The sequence below is a fragment of the Tribolium castaneum genome, chromosome 2, assembly GCF_031307605.1.
Source record: "Tribolium castaneum strain GA2 chromosome 2, icTriCast1.1, whole genome shotgun sequence".
NCBI lineage: Eukaryota > Metazoa > Arthropoda > Insecta > Coleoptera > Tenebrionidae > Tribolium > Tribolium castaneum.
In genome coordinates this window covers 26,204,526-26,224,480 of record NC_087395.1, presented here as the reverse complement: position 1 = coordinate 26,224,480, position 19,955 = coordinate 26,204,526, and the positions used below count along the sequence as shown (strand labels likewise).

The window sequence follows — 19,955 nt, the reverse complement described above, 5'->3', positions numbered from 1 at the left end:
GTTTTGGTTTATCTGGTTAATTGTTAAAAAAAATAAAACGTAAAAACAGTCCGCATGCAAAAAAAAGGGCTAACGCCAGGACGCGCTCGTTGATTCACCAAAGTCACTGAACGCGAAATGCGCGAAAATTTCGAGTTTGAATTGTTTGACGCCCCTGTCTTTGTTTTTTGATTGAAAATGTCAGAAGACAATCGAAGAGTTTCCACTCATGTCGTACGAAAATTCATAAACTCGGCTATTTACGTGGAAAAGCCGCTTTCGGCGAATGTGTCAAGTGAAAACACTTCGATTGCGGGAAAATCCTCGCTTGAGGATTTTCCGGAAGTAAAGACCAAACGTTGCACTTGTTCTGTAGACCAGAAGACGTGTCCTTTTCATGCCGATTGTCCTCCTATTTTGAAAGAATCAAGAAAAGTGCTCAAACTGCCCGAAAGTAAGACCAAAGTGTCGCAAAATTCCAAAGTCGAAATCAAAAAATTGATCAAGAAAGAAGACGAGACGAGGAAGAAAGTTCAGAAGCAGAAAATCGTCGATGAAGCGAAAGTAAAAGAGAAGGAAAAGGAAAAATTGCTCGAGCAAGAGAGAGATAACTTTAGGAAATGGTTGATGAATAAAAAAAAATTGGAGGAGGAGGCGAAACGCAAGAAAGAGAAAGAAGAGGAAGAAAAGCAGTTAAAAGAGTTGGAGAAGGAGAAACGCCAGTTGGAAAATCAGCTCAATTTTCAGCTCTGGTTAAAAAAGAAGGAAGAAGAGAATTTGGAAAAGAAAATTAAGAAACAAATGGATTTGATCAACGAGCTGGAACGCAAAGAAACACAGTTGAAGGACAATGAAAAAGCGTTCAATGAGTGGCTGAAAAATTCCAAACATCGGCAAAAACCAATCCCTTTGAATAAAGGACTTGAATGTAATTTACTTCCAGGTTTAGGGCACGTTTTAATGATTTTTTTCAGCCCTTTGTTCGTCAACCTCGGTCACTTATATCAACCCAAATCCTTGGAATCCCATCACTTAGAATAAAATAAAACTTCTCACAGCGTAGTTTTTCTTTCAAAGACAAAAGTTTCCTACTCATTTTGGTGATTTTTTGACTCATTTCTCTCAAAATCTGACTAAAAACATGTTAAAACCCTCGAAAAAAGCCCAATTTATGTTATTTTCGTCCTAAAATTCAGTAACTTTTTGACTTAATTTTAAAACAACTAACAGAGTAATTACGTTTTGGGCCAATTATATGATTTTCTTGCTAATTCCGCGTTCCCAAGTTCAAAAAAAATGTGGTTGAAAGCTCAAAAAAAAACAAAAAATACACAAAAAAACTTGTGTACCCACATTTTTTAAAAATTTGAAAGCACTTTAGTGTTTTTTCAACTGCCAAAAGCATGATTTAAAAATTTTAAAATGGAATAGTTATTAAGTTCAAAAACGTACCTTAAAGCTCAAAAAAAGCAAAGATGATGCAAGTTTTTACTCAGTTTGATGATTGTGATTGTTTTGTGCTATTTCTGACAAAATCCTCTACAGAATATAGGTCATTTTCTTCAAATTTAGCAAGTTTTTTGCTTAATTTTACAACAACTAACGAAATAATTACGTTTCGGTCCAGAAAATCTAGAAATACTAAAGAAAATATCGAAGCTTTTCTTTTTAAATTTAAAAAAATCTAATAATTTTCAACATTTCTACAAAGACTTATGGCTTATCTGTCTATTAAAGCAACAAAGATGATGTTCCGAAATATTTGTCCGCCTTGATTGGTTTCAAAGAAGAATAAGTGAAAAAATTGCAACACAAAAGCCTAATTTCGCGGCAAAAACTTAATCGAATTTTCGCCAGACAATCAATATGGACAAAGCAATCTAAAATAATAAATAAACGCGTATTACACTTAATGGTTCGGTAAAATATTCGTGACCGCTCTTGATTTGTTGTTAGCAACAACACCTGACAACAGATGTGTACGAAGACAATTGCTTGTCTTGATAAAAGTTCCATGTTTTCAAGTTTTGCGTAACGAAAAAACATCGAGAATTTAGAGCTTTGGCTTGGCAATGCATGACCACGAAAAGCACGTCCGGCCTCATTACCATACAAGCCATATCATTAAATTTCCTTTAGCAGAAACCTGTATGCGCGTAATAAATGTATTCCGGAGTCGATTCAAACGCTAGAAATGCGTCCTTGTCAATATTTTGCGCCTCCAACAAACATATCAATAAGGCGAGGCTAATGCGGTCACCTATTGTGAAAAAAGAATAGCTAAATAGGGGTGGAACGTCTTCAGCAAAAGCGCTTGCACCGCTCGAATAAACACTCTTCAGTGGCTTCGGAAAGGCCGATGCGCGACCACACTTTTTACATGATTTATTGAAATTGATCGGCTCGGAAACATGTAATTTTGAGGGGTTAGTTGACCAGTGCCGACAGACGTGGACCCAATCACTAGACTGGTATTGTACTCACTTTTTACAACAATAAGTGGCCCACAATAATTGCCCCAAAATTTGGTTTCACCCATCAAACTTTTTTATTTCACCACGAATTAGCTAATTAAACCCACCCCTAATTTGGACATGCAACCACGAACTAATTAGCACTGTTATGTCAGGAGGGTGCGCATATTGTGATTTAGTTTAATTAGTTAGAGCTAAAGTTTTCCCTTAGATGTTATCGCACACGTTCAGGATAATTGACAGCTTATTTACCTAAACCCTGCATCAAGTCCTAAAAGCTCCTTTTAGTTGATGAATGAAACTCCTTATTTTATCATAATTTATTTAAATCAGACCTATTTTTTTTTCAATAAATCTATGAATCTGACGTGTCCCTCAATAATAATAAATTGGAGAGCCGATCTTAGGAAACTTCCCTAACCCACAATTTTAAAAGTTTTTTAACTGGAAATAAATGTGTTTAAAATGTAATCGCTGTTTTTCCTAAATTTCTAAATTGGCTTATATACAGGATGACCATTTTTTTGAGCCCCACCATAGGGATCTCAGTTATAAGAAATACGAGGTCGGTTAAATTAGGACAAAGTTGCGCATTTTTATAGTGAATTTTTGAATTATTGGAAAAAAACGGAAATTTGTAATTTTCAATTTCAATTTTACAAGCGAAAAGCAAAAGAACAAGAAGTTTTTAATTTGGACGTTCTTGATTCACTTTTTTACAAAGAATTTAAATCTGTCACCATATTTTCCAAGGCGTTCTTGATGTCAGAGTTACAACCCTCAACATTGTTTTTTCTTATGGAAGCCATATTTGCATTTTGTATTTTTGAAAAGTGTTTTTATTCCTGATTACAACGTTGTATCACATGATATAATCGAATCTTACATGATGGTCAAAATGGAGATAAAAGCATTTTTGGAAAGAGTGCTTTGGAAAAGACGCCAACAATTTTGTTTTTAAACAAACTAGATTTTAGAAGTTTTATTAATTGGGTCAGAAAGGTTCACATTTTCGGCAAGCTTCTTATTTAAAAATTAAACAACATAAGCTAGAATTTCACTCTTCGTAAAATAAAAAAACTCTGTTCGCAAATTTAACAGAACTGTCAAAATTTAGCTTGTTATAGAATATTTCTGACGTTTTTTCCAAAGCACTCTTTGCAAAAATGCTTTTTTGTAATCCCTGAACCGATTTAAAAAAAAGCTTTAGGGACATGTAAGAAGCTAGAAAGACATCCTGCTGACGTCATATTTTTGGGACACTATGTATAATCAAAAATATTTTCCTGAAATGTGTCGTAGAGTATAAATAACGTCAAAAATCCAGAGAAGACGGGAGCTGAGCTTTTTATTTTTCCTGTAGGAATTAACAAAAAATTCCAGATTTTTTTTGCAGATTTTAGCATGTCTGGAAAATGCCCGTCAGGACGCGCAAAGCCGACAGCAAACAAATCCAAGCTAATGGCCTCTACATCCACTCGAGCCCTCCAAGAGGTAAACAATAATTAAAACGTCGCGTGTCTTGTTGGCAATACGAACAGCATCATTGTTCCTTTCATTGCACGCAATAGCTCAATATTCGGGAAAAATTCTTTGTTGGTTTTAGTGTTGCAATTAACTTCGGCACACATTAAACAATTGATTCGAAGTGGGGATGTGGAAAAGCTCGAACAATTGGTGGTGGATGGACATGGAAAAAAGCTAGTTGGGGAGTATTCGGCCGATTACAAGACGAGGACTTTTCTCAAAAACGTACCAAATCTAATGGTGCGAATTCATTCCGATTAGGAAAAAAATTAAAATATTATTTTATTTTAGACCAAAATTTCGCTGCTTCATGATGCTGTCAACAGTGGACGATTGGAAGAGCTCCAAAGTCTTCTGGACGAGGAACCGATTGAGAGGAGGAAGCGGTTAGTGACGGCTAAAGATGACTTTGGGGTCGGGCTTCTGCACAAGGCGATCTATTACGACCTCAAAAATATCTACAAGTATTTAATCGACAAGTTCCCGCATCTTGTTCCACTCAAAGACTCGGTAAATGTTTTTTTTTTCAATGTTGTGTGCTAGTTTATGAAATTGCGTTCTTTTTTCTTCCGCAACAATCAAGCTTTCAGCTGTATTAAAACCTTGACCTTCTTCAGGAAGGCCGCACAGCTTTCCACTACACTCCAATGTGCAAAGACGCAGCCGGTGTCCAAAAGCTCCTCATTTCCGCAGGAGCCGACTCCTCCTGTCTGGACCAAAAACAGCGCACTGCCAAATACTACATGACCCATATCCAGGAACTCGAATTACCAAATTCCCGAAAATCGGCCACTTCATCGTCAAAAACTGGCCCTCAACATGACGGTAAGTGCAAATTAATTTCTGGAAGATGTTGCGTTACCGAGAGGTCACCATTAATAATTCATAAGACAGTGCTTAATTTTACTTTCAATCAAGATCGATTATCGAATCCGGTGAACTATAGGAAGCGTGAGAACAACGACGTGGTTCGTTCTTTCTTTATTACATATATAGGTCATTTCAACTACGAGTTGTAATAAAGTTTACGTGAAAATGCTAAATTTAACTAGAAGCGTAATTAACGGTCATTAGCAACGTTAATTCGTCACTCGAAAAGCATTTGTTTGCAACGTTAAAAAATCAATTATGCGATTCTTATCAACAAGACAATTCGAGACACGACACTTAAAAATAACTGCACTGTCTGTTTACACATATCAAAAAAAATATATTTGATCCGAGGATTTTTAAATTAAGTTGACAAAATTGAATATTGTACAATGTGTTCAAAAATGATTGTTCATCAAGTCGACTATGGAATGTGCCGCTTCGTCTAAATGGCTATTAGTTTTTGAATAGTGTCATCTCTGTCAAATTGTCAAATTTTTGAATTAGCTTTTTTTCACATTTTTTAATTTCTCGGAAAAGTTATTTAAAGCGTATAGGGTTTATTTTGACTTGTGTTCTATATTCATTGATTTTTGTTGTTGTGTAATTTTTCGTTCTTAGATTCTAAACCTTTTTGCATTATTTTGACGGCATTCACAATTTAAATAAGCGTCACATTACGTTCAAATTTTATAGGTGACTTGATGAACAACCATTTTTGAACAAATTGTAGAAAAAAACATACAACCTGAAAAATTAAATAAAATATTTTTTTAGTTACTTTTTGAAATTCTAGTTGTATGTTAAATTATTTTTTAAGGTTGCCTTTTTGAGGTTGTTTTTTTTAAATGCAAAAGCACAACATTATTTTAGTCAAACTACTTTGAAAAATTACTTACTAATTTTTGTAAAAAGTATTCCAAAAGTTGTGGACAAACTAAGACAAATTGTACAGAAATCGAGATTTAAAAATCTACTAAAAATAAAAAAGTTATTTGGTAATGTATAAATTTTAGTACATTTTTTAGGTAAGATGAATTTTTACAGAAAAATAAATAAATTTTACAACAGCAAAAAGAATCTACGTTTTTTTTTAAACATGTTTTTATTTTCCCCATTGTTCCAAACCGCCAAAAAGCTCTCTAATAATTAAATAAACTGTTGTTCAATTCCGGGGACAGCGTTTAAAATGAATAATGGAAAACCAAATAACTACAAACTTGTTGGACATTTCCAATTTCATGAAATTCATTGTCCCGACACAAACAATTAAATAATGAACTCGGCAGACAAGTAAAAACTGGGTTAAAACTTTAATAATTGTTAAATATAGCGGCGCTAAAACTGTCTCCACCCGCTATTTATCTAAATACCAATTTAACGATCGATTCCGGAAATTTCCGTTCAACAATCGCCAATCTAAACTTCCGCTTCAATGCAAAATTTTCGCCCCATGCCAATATTTTGAAAAATCGAGCGCAACTACGCAATAAACTCCCCGATTTCGATCGGTGAAGCTCAACAAAAAGTGGAACAATAAACACCCCCTAATCAATAAAATAACTAAATTATTAAACTAATAGTCACATGACCCATCACATGACGTCCCCGAGAGGGTGTACAGGTATTCCACCATTGTACCGAGACGCTCACTAAAGTAAAGAAGTGTTTGCAAAAATGAAAGATCTCGCAGGTCTCAACTTCAAAAAATCCAACATTCGCATTTGGATCCATCAGCGGAATTTGCTCAACTTGCAGCAAGTTGTGTGGGAGGGGCATGGGGCCAAGTTGTTGCCAGAACACAGCAACAATCCCAAAATTAAGAAGTTTCTGGAGGCGGTACCACATATCATGGTAAGTTGGCCGAAAATTTGAACAGTTTGGACAAACTCATTTAAAAGCGATCAATAGTACGTTTGAATTAATAGTGCGAGGCAAATCGATTTTTTATTTTAGGGTATAATCAAAGACATTCACTCGGACGTGATTAACGACGAGTTAGAGAGTTTGAAAAAAAGATTAGAACCACCTATACCGCCTTTGGTGCTTTCGGGGAAAGACTCGAACGGTTTAACGCCTTTGCACAAGGTTTGCTCATATTTTCGCTAATCTTTAATTAATCGAAAAAATAGGCTTCAGGTTTAGGCAAACAACAAATTGCCGAGTTTCTTTTGGCCGAGTACCCCAACTGTGTAAACCTAGTCGATTCTGAAGGTCGTACCCCTTTACATTATGCCGCCTTGTTGAAAGATGACGGACAAATGATGAGTTTTCTTCTGGAACATGGGGCAGACGAATCGGCTTTAGATAACGTAATCAAAAAAAAAATTAAAATTTAAGTTAATTTTAGGTTTTAGAGGCAAAAAACCGCGGCTTATTACAAGACACGTGCTTCTGAACTAGATTCAAAATTGTTAAGTGTTATTCCGGAAGCTCCAAGGACTGCAAAAGAGTCGTTTTTGGGGACTTTTGATTGGAGTCTACTATTGGCAGCCACACCGACTGAAGAAATACAAAAGGTTGTGAAGAAAATCCAAAATGGTAGTACCGAAAAAGAGGAATCGCCGACTGAAGAAAGCAAAAAGGAGGGAGTAGAGACTGAAGAAAATATTGAAGAAAATGGACATAAACCAGAGGAAGAAGAAAAAATTGAGCAACAAAACGGAAACGATGAACATAACGAAGAATCAAACGACAATAACGAAGAAGAAGAAGTAAATGACAATAAAGTAGAAGAGGAGGAAAAAGAAGACGAAGAAAATAATAAAGAAGAAGAAGAACCAAACGACAATAAAGTGGAGGAGGAAGAAACCAATCAAGACAATACAGTAGAAGATGAAAACGAACCGGAAGAAACCAACAATAACGAACCGGAGCGGCCTGAAAGTGCTCCAAAATCGCCGGAACCGCCAAAAATCGCCACTCCGGAGGTTCCTCCAGTCGAACCGGAGGAAGTTATCGAAGGCGTAGTTAACGGAGAAAATGAAATCGAGACTTTGAATGAGCAAGGACAGGACTCTAATTCCGGGGACGAAAACACCGACCCGGAAATTACCGAAATGGTGGAGTCCGGGAACATGGAACAACTGGCGGCTTTGGTTTTGAATGGTGAAGGTGAACGCTTGGTTGGGCAAACGAGTGATAATCCGGAACTGCAGTCGTTTCTTGACAACGTGCAAGTTTATATGGTAGGATTTTAGTTTAAACATTGATTTTGTTGAACGCGCGTAATCTTTGCCAAAACGAGTGAGCGCGGAAATTAGTATTACGCCGTAAAATAGGTTATTTGCGATCTAAATAGCTTGAAATTAGTTAAATTACGTTATTTTTAAATATAAATGAAATTACAGGATCATGAAAATTAAAAAAAATCGTTTTTTAAGATGACTGTTACTAGACTATTATAATTTTTTTTATTTCATAAATACATTTTTTCATAAAAAAATAATTCCTACTTTATAGAAGTTCTGATTCCCTTTAAAAAAATGCACTCTAAACAGTCTGCTGAGGCACAATTTGTGTGGCTCCTGGCGACCCGTTTTTTGACATATCGATGAACGAACTTACTTACATTTAATTCACAGTAAATTTTAATTAAGGCGATAATTTCAAATTTAATATTAATAATATTATTAATAAGTTTTTGTTGGTTTAGTCGAAAATTAACCGGATTCATGTCGCCGCCAGAGACGGCAGTTTGCGCGACCTCCAGGCGGCTCTGGACCGCCGCAAGTTCGCAATCGCCAAAGACAAGGTGTCCCCAAACGGGGCTTCGCCCCTTCACGTCGCCGTGGTGTTCACCAACACGAGCATAGTCCGGTATTTGGCGGGAAGATTCCCGGAAACGGCGCAAGTAACGGACAACAACGGCCGAACCCCCTTACACTACGCTGCAGTTTTGCCCGACAATGGCCACTATTACAACCTATTAATCCACTTGGGGGCCGATTCGAGAACTGAAGACAAGGTTTGACTTGACCCGGATTGTTCCGGTTGGTTTTCAAATTGCTTTGCAGTTCGGCCACAGTCCGGAGTACTACCGGAGCCACCAGGAGGACTTCTCGCACCGGACTTTGCTGCGCGAGTTCGGCGCCGAAGAAAGCGCCTCGGAGGAAATGTTGAGTGATAAAGGTAAGTTTCCGGAATGAAAAACCACCGGCTTTTTGTCACAATTTGGAAAAGTCTAGTCGCAGACAAATCCTCGCAAATAATTCGTCCAATTTCTAGTTTATAATCGCTTAAAAAAGAAAATGAAATCAGTAATGAGTCGCCTCGCCCGCTCTTAAACTAGTTGTTTTCGAGAATTCTTCTGCTTGTCTCTTCACCACCGGATTTTTCGCACACTTTATTGCAATTATCACAGTTGTCGACGACACGTGTTCCGCTCGTAAAGACCTAGATGACGAAGATATGTTAAATGTTTTGGAGCGGTGTTACAACGTTTTGCACGGTCGGAGGAACTCGAACACCGTTTCGGCCGCTTCGAACGCATCATCAGCCACCAATGTCAGCTACACGTCCTCGATTATTGCCAAACACACCAAGCGATACGTTTTCGATGCGGTCAAGAATAGAATGACGAAGCTTGACCATAATTTGTACGATGTGATTTGGCCCAGTGTTAAGAAACTTCCGTCGGAGTTGAGCTTTCGGGTCGCTCTAGAGCAGGATTTTCCGGCGGGGATTGTGGCGCCGGATGTTTACGTTTATAAAGTGTTCAAGGAGTATTTGGAGCCGATTATTAAGGAGTATAACGCGATTGATGTGAGACACGAGTTGGGAGTTCATCCAGCGACAAAATTCGTTCAAGAGGAAAACGGGAATTTGGTGGATGTGGAGTTTGATTTGGATCCGCAAGCAAGATGGATTATTTCAGGTAGAGGGTTGCGAAAAGCGGCTCGTGGTTTGGTCACTTCTTAGTTCAATTTTCAATAAAAAATTTCATAAAAAAATTAAAGCAAAAATTAATTATTATTAATTAATTAATTAATAAAAATATAGCTTCAATAAATAATAAAAATAAATTTCATGCATTTTTTTAAATTATTATTACCATTTTGTTTAAACAACGTGCTGAAAAGCTGAGAAAAAACAGGCGTTTTAGACTTAATTTTCAGATTTCTGATTTTTAATCAAACGAACTTGGTAAAAAAATTATCGAAAAAAGCAAAAATACACCAAATTCAACGATTTTTTTCGGCATTTATTGTAAAATAATCGATTGATTGACTGAAAAATACACAGAAATGCTTGTAAACTGAAAAACTATTAAAACTCGGAAGAATAATTTTTTTATTTAGTTTTTAATTTGAACTATCCAAACATATCCAAATATATCACATTCCTTATTAGACTGCCGAACATATAATTATGTATTACATTTTTTTTAAATGCAATGTTCATATTTAATTAATTAATTTTGATTTAATTGTTGCCTTTTCCAAGGATTTTCCGATGTTTTAAAGAAGAAATACAATTAGTATTAAAAATTTTGTGAAAAAATAGGTATAATAATTTACAAAATTAGGTCAAAAATTACATTCCTTTGCCAGTTTTGAGCGTTTACCTTAAAATTCTTTGGACAGATTTTGCAAAATTTGACCAAAAAATAGTAATTTGAGATAAAAATGGTGTTATTTTATTTTTTTTATAATGTTTTAGTACGTTTTTCAGTTGTGAACGGCATTATTTTGCGAAATTTCGTTAAATATGGTGCAAATTTTATGCCTCAAACTTTTTATTGTGAGATTTTGTAAAAAAAACTGACAAAAAGAGGTGTAATTTTTGCCATTTTTCTGCTTTTAAGAACATTTTTAAAGTTATTTTTTTGAGAGTTCGTTAAACCGAATCAAAAATTTATGTTTTAAAAGACAAAACCATTGCCTTCCATTTCTATTACTATTTCCAAAAAAATTCGTTGAACAAATTTTGAGCTCAAAAATTATTTTTTTTCAAGATTTTAAATTTCAAAAATAAATTTTCGATCTAATTTGGCGATTTTTTGTACTACTTTTCTCAAAATTTTGTAAAAAACCAAAGTTTTTAAACAAAATCTTTTGATCCAATTTTGTGATTTTTCAAATTTTTTCGAAAAAAATTTTTTTGGCTTAAGTGCCCAAAAAAGACAAAAATATAATGTGTCTAAACACCCGAAAAACGTACAATTTGCTTCACTTTTGAGATTTTTCGGTAAATATTTACCGAAATTTCAGTCAAAAACAGCATTTTTGACTGAAAATGTATTAGAAAAACAGTAGGAAATACTGACTAATAACACATTTTTGGATCCAGTTTAATGACTTTTCGGCTAATTTTGGAGAAATTTTTCTAAATAAATAAATAAAAAAGTAAAATTTCTAAAAAAAAACAAAGTTTTGACTGTTTTTTGGAAAAATTTGAGACAAAATCGAAGTAAAATATTGCAGTTATTGACTTAGTTCAGTCAATTCTAAGCGCCAAAAAAAGAATAAAACACAATATTTTTAACGTAACTTCGTAAATTATCGTCCCGTTACAACAAAATTTCCTAAAAAAAAAAAATTGTGACATACTTAAGGCTAAAAAAAAACAAAATTTTCGACCAAATTTCACGCTTTTTTTTAAATTGCCCAATCACGAGCCGCCCCCTCCCCAGAGTGTACCCCACGCCCCAAACCCCCCTTCTAGGCACACTTGACTGCACCCGCAACCTCCTCGACTTCGAACTCCCCAAATCCCTGAACGTCAACCAGCTCGAAACGGTCGAACGCCTCGTCACTTCCGTCCTGTTGAGCCCCGAACTAGGCCATGCCCTCTACCCCAACGCCTCCGAGGACGACCTCTCCGACGGCTGCGGCGTCTACTACACCATGAACGAGGTCCTGGAGGACCCCTCCGAAGCGCGCGTTATCCTGGCCTCGAACGGCCTCCTAATCCCCCTTTGGAACATCCCGGAATCGGACCGTTTGCACGGCAAGCACTGGCCCTACGGACGCGGCGTCTTTATAACAAATGGGAGCAACCTCGCTGTCTGGATCAACGTCCTGGACCACATCCGCATCGTGACGTGTTCCCCGCACACAAAACCGGGAAACATCGGCCTGATTTATTCCCGGATAGCGCGTCTGGACTCCATATTACAGAAACATCTGGAGTTCAAACGCGACGAAAAATTGGGGTATTTGTCTGCCAGGCCCACTTGTGTTGGCAACACCCTCCAGTTTAACTTCACCCTCCGGTTCCCGAACTTGAGCAAGCAGCCGGACAATTTAAGACACTTGTGTTTTGTGAGAGGGCTGACGTTTAACCGCAAAACCAACACTTCGGACATCGTCCGTATTGGGAATCAGCAGAGTTTGGGCGTTTGCGAGTATCAGAGCTTTGAGGACTTTACCACAGCTTTTCTGAATATTCTCCAATTGGAGAAGGACTTGGCCGTGTCCAATTCGCTGCATATTGCGGCAGCGTTTGTAAATATGTTCAAGCGGAAAAAAATGTCTTTAGCCGAGTAAATGCACCGGAGTAAGATAGTTCTAAGCGTGTATATAGTGCCAAAGTTTCACTCATTTTTTTGTATTATTGTACATAAGTCAGCTTCGGATGGACTAATCTAGGTCAGTACACTTTCATTAAACACGATTTTCTCATTTTTTGAAACGTGTTATGTGAAACACATCACTTGAGTGTGTCGTGAAGTGTACAGTTTTTACAGTGTTTGTTGCTTTTCTCAAATTTTATCACTAATTGGCTGTTCCGTCTAAACCCACTTCTCCAATAAAGACAAGCATCTGAGTCAGAAAAGCATAGAAAACTATGTTTTTAACGACGTTTTTGGACTAGTTTTAAGCGAGTTTTCATCAGGTTAGCTGTTTTAAAAATGTTTAGAATTTTTTGAAAATTTTTGGATATGCAGCTTTCACTTCAAAAGTCGGTAACTCCGCCGTTTTTAGAGACTTTCAAATTTTATTCGGACAGTTAAAAGAAAGAATCTATATTTTTTCTTAAGTGCCTTCAAAATTGAAAAAAAAAATAATCTCCAAAGTTTACCTATTACTCTTACTTAAGTTTTTTAAGTGGAATTCATCAATTTTTATTTAATTAAATAAAAGAGAATTTAATTTTGCAACGATCTGTATTTGTATTATCTACAATTAAACTAGAATGAAAAAAAGTTGCCACAAACTTTCTGTGCTTAAAATTCCTAATCTCGCTTATTTAATACCCACATTAAAACAGAAATATTTGAAAAATCTCTCTCCTATAATACAGTAATGTTATACAGCACCTGCCATTTGCTTAAAAAAACTCTCAATGAACAATTTTTGCAATAAAAAAAGCACATTTTTCTAGTCTCTAATTTTTTTCCAGAATTTCTTTTGCTTTTTGTTATTTTCTTCTTGTTTTATTTTCTGTTCTTTTACCTAAATACGTTTTCAATTTTTGGTCATTTTGTTTATTTATCTATTTGTTATCCTGCTTATTTACTTCTTAGTTTTTTTTTGACATTGTCTACATTTTTTTACTAGCCGTTTTTTGCAGAGTTTGCCAAAAAGACATTTCTTATTAAGTAAACGATATAACTTGTGTTCAAAATTTTGCTATCCTTTCAGTTAAAACAAAATTAATTCATTGAATAATTTAGGTTTAAAAAACTTTGATTTCTTAAAATTTACGAGTTTGCTAACTTTTTTTAGAAACTTGAAAGAAAAGATCTAAACTCTCTCTTAAAAAAAAAAACAAAAGAAATCATTTTTTTAAACTGTCAGAGTTACTGATTTTGAAGAAAAAGGTGCAAATTTTCAAAAAACCCTAAATAGGTATTTCAGAACGGTAAAATTTTATTCAGAAAGACAGTAAAAACAGTTTTCCATTTAAAATAAGAAAGTTGGTAGCAATTTCAGGCCAGATTATGGTTGTGTACAAAATTATTACAACTAACTCGTGTTGGATTTAGGCGGAACAGGCTGTATTTTCCCCTGCCTTTTCCCAAAAATTTCGATTTGGTTTGGTTCCAGGTGTTGTCACGTCGAACCAAGTCGACATGCCGTTTTTTGCAACCGAAGAAGGCCGCTACTTAGCCTCTTGTAAGCCTTCAAACTTTAACCCCAAAAAAAATTGATACCCAATTCCAGCCCTTGGCGACCCCCTCATTAAAGGCTTGACCGAAGTTGCAAACAAACGCCCCGACGACCCAATCGCGTATCTCGCAACCTATTTATACAATTTTGCCAATAATAGACAAAACGTACACTCGAGGGGAAAAACACAAGTAAAGTTAAAAGATTTCGTGTTGTTTCTCTTTTCTACCCTGTCATTTATTAAGCAGGAAAACCAACAAACTATAACCGGGCCTCCGCAGGAAGACAACAATAAGGCCGTTCCGGCCTCTATCGAGGTTGTGACTGTTGATCCCGAAGACAGTGGGAATGAGGAGGATTCGGCTTTCAACAGCACAAGTCGGGTAAAAAAATTGGAAAAAACATGAAGCATTTTTTTGAGAAATTATTATTAAAGGACGAACATGGGCAAAGTATGCTTCATTTTGCCGCAGCAAGGGCCCATGGACGAAACGCCCTGTACCAATTATTGGTCGAAACGGAAATTAATGTTGCATATAGAGATGAATTGTACAGAACAGCTCGCGATATCAGCATCCAGGCCAATATTCCGGAAAACACGATCGAAATCGATCGATACGTCATGAGTATTGCGACAAAAGGTTAGTTACAACTTATTACGAAACTAGTTAATAAAAAACCGATTTTGTTTAACGAGTATAATGTTTGCCATATCGAGTGAGCGCAGTAATTTTTAAAATTTTTTTTTGAACCCCAAATTTTTTCCAGGCGACACTGATAAGTTGGTTGAGCTCCTCTTGGACGGTTATGACCACATCACCGACATAGTTGACGAAAATGGGGTCCCAATTGTCGAAGCAGTGTCGCAACACAACCAACCAGACACTGTCTCCTTTCTCCAATCAATTCTAGCTTTCGAGGTACAAAATTTTCGTTTCCTGGCTTGGTTTTAATTTTTTATTTAGGAAAAACGCGAAAGAGTCCACCATGCCATTCGTTTGGGGTCAATAAATGACGTCAGTGCGCTCCTAGCTGATGAGAATGAGACTGGAAGTGGTAAACTTTTGGCCATTGGGAAAAATAACTACGGGAGGTGTTCGCTCCATATTGCTGTGCTTTGTCAACAGGAGGAAATTGCGGATTATTTGGCGAATACGTTCCCTGATACGCTCAAACTTGGCGATAACGTAAATCATAATTTAGTATCTCGGTACAATTTTTTTTAACTTAAAATTTAGTTGGAGAGAACTGCGCTTCATTACGCCATGGGTGTGGAAAAAATGGAGACAATTAGTCGGGTTTTGATCAAGGCTGGAGCTAGGAGGATTGTCAAGGATCTGAAAGGGAGACAACCGACTTATTATTTTTTGAACAAGTCGGATATTTTGAGGTTGCAAGAAGAGGAAGAGACGTTCTAGGAGTCATAGTCCATCTAGCAAATCACTTTATATTTTTATACACCTTTGTCTGGTCTAGGGTTAGGCTTCAGCAATCACAAATATTTTTTAAACTTTTTTGAGTGTTACAATTCGAGGACAAAAATAAACTATAGTGTGACAAACAAATTTTCGTCTCCAATTTTTTTTCTCTCCTTATTCCCTTCTTAAACTCATTCTTTAATTGCGTTCCTTTTTTTCTTAATCCCTCCTTTCAATACATGACTTTTTTCTTCTTGTTTATTTTTCTTACGTATTGCTTTCATCTTCTTTAGATAGAAGATTTTCTATAAAGTTATATCTCTATCCTTCTATTTCTTCATTACCTATAATCTTCGAGTTCTTCAATTTTTTTTTCTAATTTTTTTAACCAGAGTTGAAGATTAAGCTGACTTTTCTAGTACTTTAGTTCTTGTTTTTTCTTCAATTGCATTTTTTCTCTTTATTTCTTCTTGTTTATTTGAGAATTATTGCTTTATTAAAGATTTTCTGCTTCTGATTTTCCTTCCGTTTCTTCTCCTCTTTTTTAAACTTCCATATGTGTTATGGTTGCAGCTGTTTTAATCAATAATTAATTTTCGCAATAGTTATTCACGTATTATTTATAAGAGCTTCTCATCAAAGTCTGCTATTTTCGTCCTGATAGAAAAAATTGGCAAAAAACTGCCAGTTTTGTGCGAAAAAACGTCAAAAAACACCGAAATAACGATTTATTTGAGTAATTCCAACACAGAGCAAAGATAAGTGAAAACTTTGAGTGATCACAACTCGAAATTGCTGCAGTTTTGCGTGTTTTCCTGGAATTATAAGGGGAAACATTTTTGGAACGTCTGCTATCTCTGGCAAGGTCGATATTACGTAACATGCTCACATTTTCAACCATTCATTCTATTTAGATTAGAGTGAAGGTTATTCAAAACATTGTTTCCGCATTTATTGATAGTCATGTGTTTGCAAAATCTTATCACTTATCTTATTTATCGAAGACTAATATAAATAAACATGCTTTCTCCTCAAAAATCCATTCTTTTATTATAATAATAACGAGCCAACATCATGGATATTAGTGGTAAGTAACGATATTTCAATTAATTGCAAAAAACCGATCAATTTCCAGCAATTAGGACGAATTACAACGACAGAACCAATTTATTTTTGGAGGAAGATATCGAAGTCAAGGAACCGTTTCATTTATTCGAAAAATGGTTCAGCATCGTAAGAAATAACCCAACAGTGGTTGAACCAAACGCTATGTGTTTATCAACCGCCACCAAGTAATTAATTACAATTAATTAACGAATTAATTGAAGCGAATTATTTTTAGAAGTGGCATTCCGTCAGCTCGTTTCGTGTTATGTAAAGGCTACAGTAAGGAAGGCTTCCGTTTTTTCACACATTACACGAGCCGAAAAGGCCAGGAATTGGTAATTAACCCGAATTCAATCACAATTATGTAATTAATTGTTACTAGGAGGAAAACCCGAATTGTGCGTTAACTTTCTATTGGGCGTTTTGTAACCGATCTGTACGTCGTTTGTTTTTTTTTAATTAATTATAATTTTGATTGATAATTGCAGGTCCGTATCGAGGGCCACGTGGAAAAATTGCCCTTTTCAGCCGCCGATGAATATTTTCACAGCCGGCCCTACCAAAGCCAAATTGGGGCCCTTTGTAGCAACCAGAGCAAGCCGATTGTGAACCGGAACGTTCTCGCTAATAAAGAACAAGAGTTGAAGGGGCTGTACGGCGAGGGGCAAGTGCCACGGCCCCCACAATGGGGCGGGTACATCGTGCGCCCCCATACCATCGAATTCTGGCAAGGTCAGACGGACCGTATCCACGACCGGATCAGGTTCAAGAAGGGGGTGCAAGCTGATGGGGTTTTGACCCATGAAGGGGCCGAGGGATGGGTTTATGAAAGACTAGCACCTTAGTTTTTGAAAGAAATTTTTATTATTGCCCGTTTTACACCGCTAGAGTTTTGCCAACATATCGTGTGGGTGAAAACGTCTTCCATTTTTAACAAGTCTTCGAATTGGGGGATTCCGCCCCCCACACCAAAGTAGTGGTACTTGGCTGCCAAAAAACTAAGTTTTGTTAAGGATTTATTAATTTTGTTGCCGGTTTATTGATATTTTATTAAGGATACATCATTCCAGTTGGTTTTAATAACTGTTTAAAGATGCTCAATATTTTTTTATAATTGTTTGTGTTGTAGATTGTCTCTGATGTTAAAATAAAATCGTACTTCCTAGCCGCACTTTTGAGTTGTAGGTCGAGAAATGAGCCCCAATCGCCACAAAAAAACGCACAATTGGCCAAATCTAAGCCGTTTAAATAAACGTTGGGAATCGTCAGCGATTCTATCACTTCAATATTCTAAAAAAAAAATGTTTTGCACTTAAAATTTTTTTATTCAAATCTTTACATAATCTTGAAAAACTGTCCGTGCCCCCTTCAAACAAGCCAAAATCCCCGCAATACCAGCCCCACAGCCCAAATCCAGAACGTCCTTGCCCCCAAAATCAATTTTTTGTTCGACTAAAAAATCCACCAAGTCAAAGGTGCATTCCCAGACCTTCAGCCCCCCTAAATCAACTATTAAATCAAGCCTTTCTTTAAATAACTGACACAACCTTCATACACAGCAGGAATTAAATCAGAATGGTTTTTTTCAGCGCTTAGAAGGGAATTAGTGCCCCCCTGTTCCAAAACACTCAAAACATCCCTATTTGATACAAACTTAACGTCAAATTCGCCACAAAGACACGAATTCGGGCTCAAGCCAGTTATAGTCACGTTTTCGGGGCGAATTTGGTAACTTTCGAGCCAATTTAACCCTTGTTCAGTCGAAACTAAAACGTGGAAAAGTGAGGTTACACCAGACAAGCCCGCTAAATAGGGCACCAGCCGTTTTTTCCTGAGGATCATCGCTCGAAAAACCAAACTTAAACATTACGTACTGGTCCCCAACAACGACAATAACGTATTTTCAATAAAATTGGGTCTTAAATTATTGCGTTTCCAACCTCACAATCTGGAATGCACGAAGTCCAAGCGCTTCGAAACCGCAATAAATTGTTTTGTCGGGCGAAAGCCCCTTTTTGTAACTTATTGGTTTGCGCTTTTTCATTATTCTCTAGTCCTAATCGACATTATTATATAGTTAAGATAAAAACGCCGTTTCGTTTTTTCCCGATTTCAGTTTTTGCTGACTTGACATTGACATTTCAAGACGTCACTTTTGTGAATTTAATTTTAATAGTAATATTGAATTAAAAACGGGCGAAATGGACGAAAAAAGGCCTGTACGAATCGAAGATAACAATTTTGCACAAATTCTAATTGCCGTTCTTGTGATTGTCGTGACTTTGGGTAAGTTTGAGCAGCCCCCCATATGGTCACTTCACCCCCTTGTGTTTAGTTCTTTTCGTGCTCTACCGGCGTCGCAAAGCCACTAGGAATTGTATACTATTGACTGGGCTTTGTGATAGTGGTAAAACGTTAATTTTTTCGCAACTAGTCTACGAGAAATTTATCCAAACTCACACCTCTATCAAGGAGAATATCGGCACTTATATCGTCAATAATGTGAGTTTTTTCGTGTCATATTATGTGAAATGACTTGACAATTGTAGAATTATTTAAAAATCGTCGATATCCCGGGCCACGAACGCCTGAGAAACAAATTTATTGAACAGTATAAAGAATTGACCCGAGGGATTGTCTTTGTTGTGGACTCCTCTACAATCCAGCAAGACGTTCGGGACACGGCTGAGTTCCTCTACAATATTTTAGTCGACTCAACCGTGGTCCGAAACTCCCCAAATTTGCTCATTTTGTGCAATAAACAGGACCAGACTTTGGCCAAAGGCAGCAACGCTGTTAAATCCATTCTGGAGAAGGAATTGAACACTTTACGTGTCACCAAGTCGCACCAGTTGGCGTCAGTTGACCCCAAAGAGAAAAAAATCGCAAGTTTGGGGGCCCCAGATTGTGATTTTTCCTTCGCTTGTAGCCCCTTTAAAGTCGATTTTGTTGAAGGGTTTGGGTGTAGCAAAAACGGGGCTGCGGATATCGAACAACTGAAGGCTTGGGTGGCCAAAATTGCGTAATTTATTGTTTGAATAAAGTTTTTTAAAGTTTGGTGTTTTTTTATTTCAATTTTTAAGCATTGGTTCGACTGTCAATGCCTGAATTATAGATTAACCAGGGTGGTGAAACCTAAATGCACCAAGCCAAGTATAAGCGCCAAATTCAAAATCGACTGTAGTTCGGCTTGCTATCGCAGATGTCGCACACACGTATAGTCAATTTTAGCGAAGCTACCTATAATATCGACAGAAATTAACAGTGGACCTGTGACAGTTGCCATTGTGTAAATCGCCATTTTGTGCTTGGTTTGTTTGGTGTTCGCCTTCGGCTTTGATTTATGTGAAATTAGTACTGGTGTGTGCTTTTTTGAACTTTTTTATTGTGGGAATATAAATAATTTGATGGATCAATCATTAGTTTATAGTTATCGTATCGTGTATATTGACTAGTGATAATAAATTTTTATTACAAGTTTATTGTCTTTATTTATTCTCATATTTTATTTTTCGTATTCTTTG

At 36.5% G+C, this 19,955-nt stretch overlaps 5 protein-coding genes across 10 annotated transcripts; 4 read left to right on the top strand and 1 right to left on the bottom strand.

Moving 5' to 3' along the window:
- Positions 1-102: 102 nt before the first annotated feature.
- LOC103314381 (coiled-coil domain-containing protein 34) lies at positions 103-1,041 on the top strand. Its single transcript, XM_008200321.3, has 2 exons — positions 103-907; positions 954-1,041. Exons 1-2 carry the CDS (start codon positions 178-180, stop codon positions 1,013-1,015), a joined length of 792 nt encoding a protein of 263 aa, XP_008198543.1. The 5' UTR covers positions 103-177; the 3' UTR covers positions 1,016-1,041.
- A 1,273-nt stretch (positions 1,042-2,314) lies between these two features.
- Positions 2,315-15,471, top strand: LOC660320 (uncharacterized). 6 transcript variants are annotated; one of them, XM_064354714.1, is made up of 18 exons: positions 2,317-2,450; positions 3,850-3,947; positions 4,060-4,220; positions 4,272-4,490; positions 4,598-4,805; positions 6,544-6,704; positions 6,807-6,938; positions 6,983-7,162; positions 7,208-8,038; positions 8,506-8,817; positions 8,867-8,981; positions 13,844-13,912; positions 13,961-14,097; positions 14,155-14,289; positions 14,343-14,547; positions 14,675-14,826; positions 14,872-15,093; positions 15,145-15,471. In XM_064354714.1, exons 2-18 carry the CDS (start codon positions 3,869-3,871, stop codon positions 15,322-15,324), a joined length of 3,498 nt encoding a protein of 1,165 aa, XP_064210784.1. In that variant the 5' UTR covers positions 2,317-2,450; positions 3,850-3,868; the 3' UTR covers positions 15,325-15,471. The 6 variants fall into 6 exon arrangements, with proteins under 6 accessions (XP_064210781.1, XP_064210784.1, XP_064210783.1 ...); XM_064354713.1 differs by having other exon boundaries at positions 14,152-14,289; XM_064354711.1 differs by lacking the exons at positions 13,961-14,097; positions 14,155-14,289; positions 14,343-14,547; ... (1 more) ...; positions 14,872-15,093; positions 15,145-15,471 and adding exons at positions 9,214-9,726; positions 11,517-12,442 and having other exon boundaries at positions 2,315-2,450.
- Positions 15,472-16,185: 714 nt separating this feature from the next.
- Positions 16,186-17,596, top strand: LOC660386 (pyridoxine/pyridoxamine 5'-phosphate oxidase). Its single transcript, XM_966622.4, has 5 exons — positions 16,186-16,411; positions 16,460-16,616; positions 16,667-16,766; positions 16,814-16,867; positions 16,920-17,596. The coding sequence occupies exons 1-5, from the start codon at positions 16,399-16,401 to the stop codon at positions 17,274-17,276; spliced, it is 681 nt and encodes a 226-aa protein (XP_971715.1). The 5' UTR covers positions 16,186-16,398; the 3' UTR covers positions 17,277-17,596.
- Positions 17,015-18,405, bottom strand: LOC103314367 (uncharacterized protein). The gene is made up of 5 exons (XM_008200271.3): positions 18,250-18,405; positions 17,979-18,197; positions 17,771-17,931; positions 17,492-17,721; positions 17,015-17,429 (listed from the first exon to the last, which is right to left on the bottom strand). The coding sequence occupies exons 1-5, from the start codon at positions 18,296-18,298 to the stop codon at positions 17,273-17,275; spliced, it is 816 nt and encodes a 271-aa protein (XP_008198493.1). The 5' UTR covers positions 18,299-18,405; the 3' UTR covers positions 17,015-17,272.
- A 137-nt stretch (positions 18,406-18,542) lies between these two features.
- SrpRbeta (Signal recognition particle receptor beta) lies at positions 18,543-19,487 on the top strand. The gene is made up of 3 exons (XM_966732.4): positions 18,543-18,717; positions 18,767-18,933; positions 18,981-19,487. The coding sequence occupies exons 1-3, from the start codon at positions 18,633-18,635 to the stop codon at positions 19,455-19,457; spliced, it is 729 nt and encodes a 242-aa protein (XP_971825.1). The 5' UTR covers positions 18,543-18,632; the 3' UTR covers positions 19,458-19,487.
- The last annotated feature ends 468 nt before the right edge of the window (positions 19,488-19,955 follow it).